Genomic DNA, 1,766 nt, shown 5'->3' with positions numbered 1-1,766 from the left:
CTTACATTCTAGATAAAATGTCCCCTTAAAAACATTTCGAGAAGAAAATAAAGAAAAAGGGATTGCAGCAGACAAAAATAAAAAAGTTTTCCACAAGGTAGTGAAGGTGTAAAAACAGTTTCGTGCAAATATCCTATAATGTTAATACGGGCAAGATTCATGGACTTTAGGCACAGTCTGGGTACAGAGAATGATATCCGAAAGAAGTCAAATTCGAATTAATATCAAATTCTTGGTTGTTATCTCTGTGATAAATAATTAATGTACATTTACATGTGCACACTTTGGTTTGATTCATTGTGCCATGCGTTAATTTATCAAGAAAAAATGTAAATCAAGTAATTACCAATTAAAAAGGAATATGATGTAAAGTTCACCAATTTACCCTCAATTTCCCTATTTAAATGTTTCCTTCTCGGAGAATTAAGTAAATCAATCAAAATCAATCAAAACACTTACTTTTACACACACATTAAGACATACATTTGATTTTGTTTTGACTTGTAAATATGTTTTTCAAAAGAAAAGAAAACATCTTTATATCGCAATCCACACCTTTATATAAAAAACCAAAAATTTGCAGATGGTGGATGGATCTGAGAAAAAGTCGTACTTTTCGAAAAATTCAGTTAAAATATTTCACGAAAATTACCCGCAACCATTTAATGTAATTAATTATTCAGTGAGAAGATAAATTGTTCTAGAATTACATGTTAATTAGTGTAGAACCTTTTTTGGTGTATGTGTAATTTGGTAAAATGGAGTAAACAAAGCATCAAATAATTTCAAAACAAAATATATTAATTATTTTATATAATGCAAAATAAATTCTAGATCATGCACAGTGTGGTTACATGGTTACAGTACTGCACATTATAACACAACTACACTTTGTCGGTTCATAGCGCCAAACTAAAATTTATTATTAGTACAGCTACAACAATGGTTTCAAAAAGACAATAATTGTTAACGAATTTGTAAGTTTTAGTCCGAAACATTTAGTTTCTCAAGACCAAAATTTCGTAAGAGTCATGTCCAATTTCCCTTCCACCGAATGGAATGTAGCAGACTCCATGACTTGGATGAACCTGCAAAATAGCAAGGAAAAACTGGGCTGATTAACTGTTTCACTTGAGTAAGTACGATTAATCTAAAAATCTAAAGACAAATATATGCATACGAATCTTATCGGCAGAATAATTGAAACAAACCGAAAATAAGCTTTAAAATGTATCAATAATAGTAATACATATATATAAATAATTTTATAGTTGAAATTATAATATTTTATAAGTTGAAAGGGAATATTAAAAAATGTATTTATTATTTGTTCAGTACAAAACTAATTTTGTGTGCTCCATATGTTCTCAAACGTTTTACGTTGATTTAAGATTTAAAAACCATTAATTGAAGTTATAAAAACCTTTGCAATATCGCTATAAAATCGCTCTTCTTTTCTCAAGAAAACATTAATTAGACCTTTGAAATAATATGCAACCGACGGAAAATATAAATGAATCTCAGTTTAGTCAACCTGACAAACTTCTTTGAGAAATATTTTCAAAAATAACAAAATTATATATATCAAAAAGTATAAATAACTTGTTGATTATTGATTAAAATTCTAACTGCCGCGATGGTGAAGAAGCAGATCATTAGTGACTTAAGAAGAAAACAAGTATTTTATTTAGATTATTTGTTCATCGATCTACTGCATGTTTTCCTTTCACAACATTTGTGTTTAACAACCCGTTTTGTCAAAATCA

The 1,766-nt window shown here is 28.5% G+C and overlaps 1 protein-coding gene across 1 annotated transcript in view; it reads right to left on the bottom strand.

Moving 5' to 3' along the window:
• Positions 1-780: 780 nt before the first annotated feature.
• LOC109541430 overlaps positions 781-1,766 on the bottom strand; it is a 10,788-nt gene continuing 9,802 nt past the window's right edge. The window contains exon 5 of the mRNA XM_048660968.1: positions 781-1,088. Coding sequence (XP_048516925.1) covers positions 999-1,088 — 90 coding nt within the window. The 3' untranslated portion in view covers positions 781-998. The remainder of the gene's footprint in view (positions 1,089-1,766) is intronic.

This window comes from Dendroctonus ponderosae, unplaced genomic scaffold (assembly GCF_020466585.1).
Source record: "Dendroctonus ponderosae isolate FM_Combo_2020 unplaced genomic scaffold, Dpon_F_20191213v2 Dpon_F_20191213_1, whole genome shotgun sequence".
NCBI lineage: Eukaryota > Metazoa > Arthropoda > Insecta > Coleoptera > Curculionidae > Dendroctonus > Dendroctonus ponderosae.
Note: the sequence above shows the minus strand (reverse complement) of the source record. Positions and strands in the feature narration are given on the sequence as shown.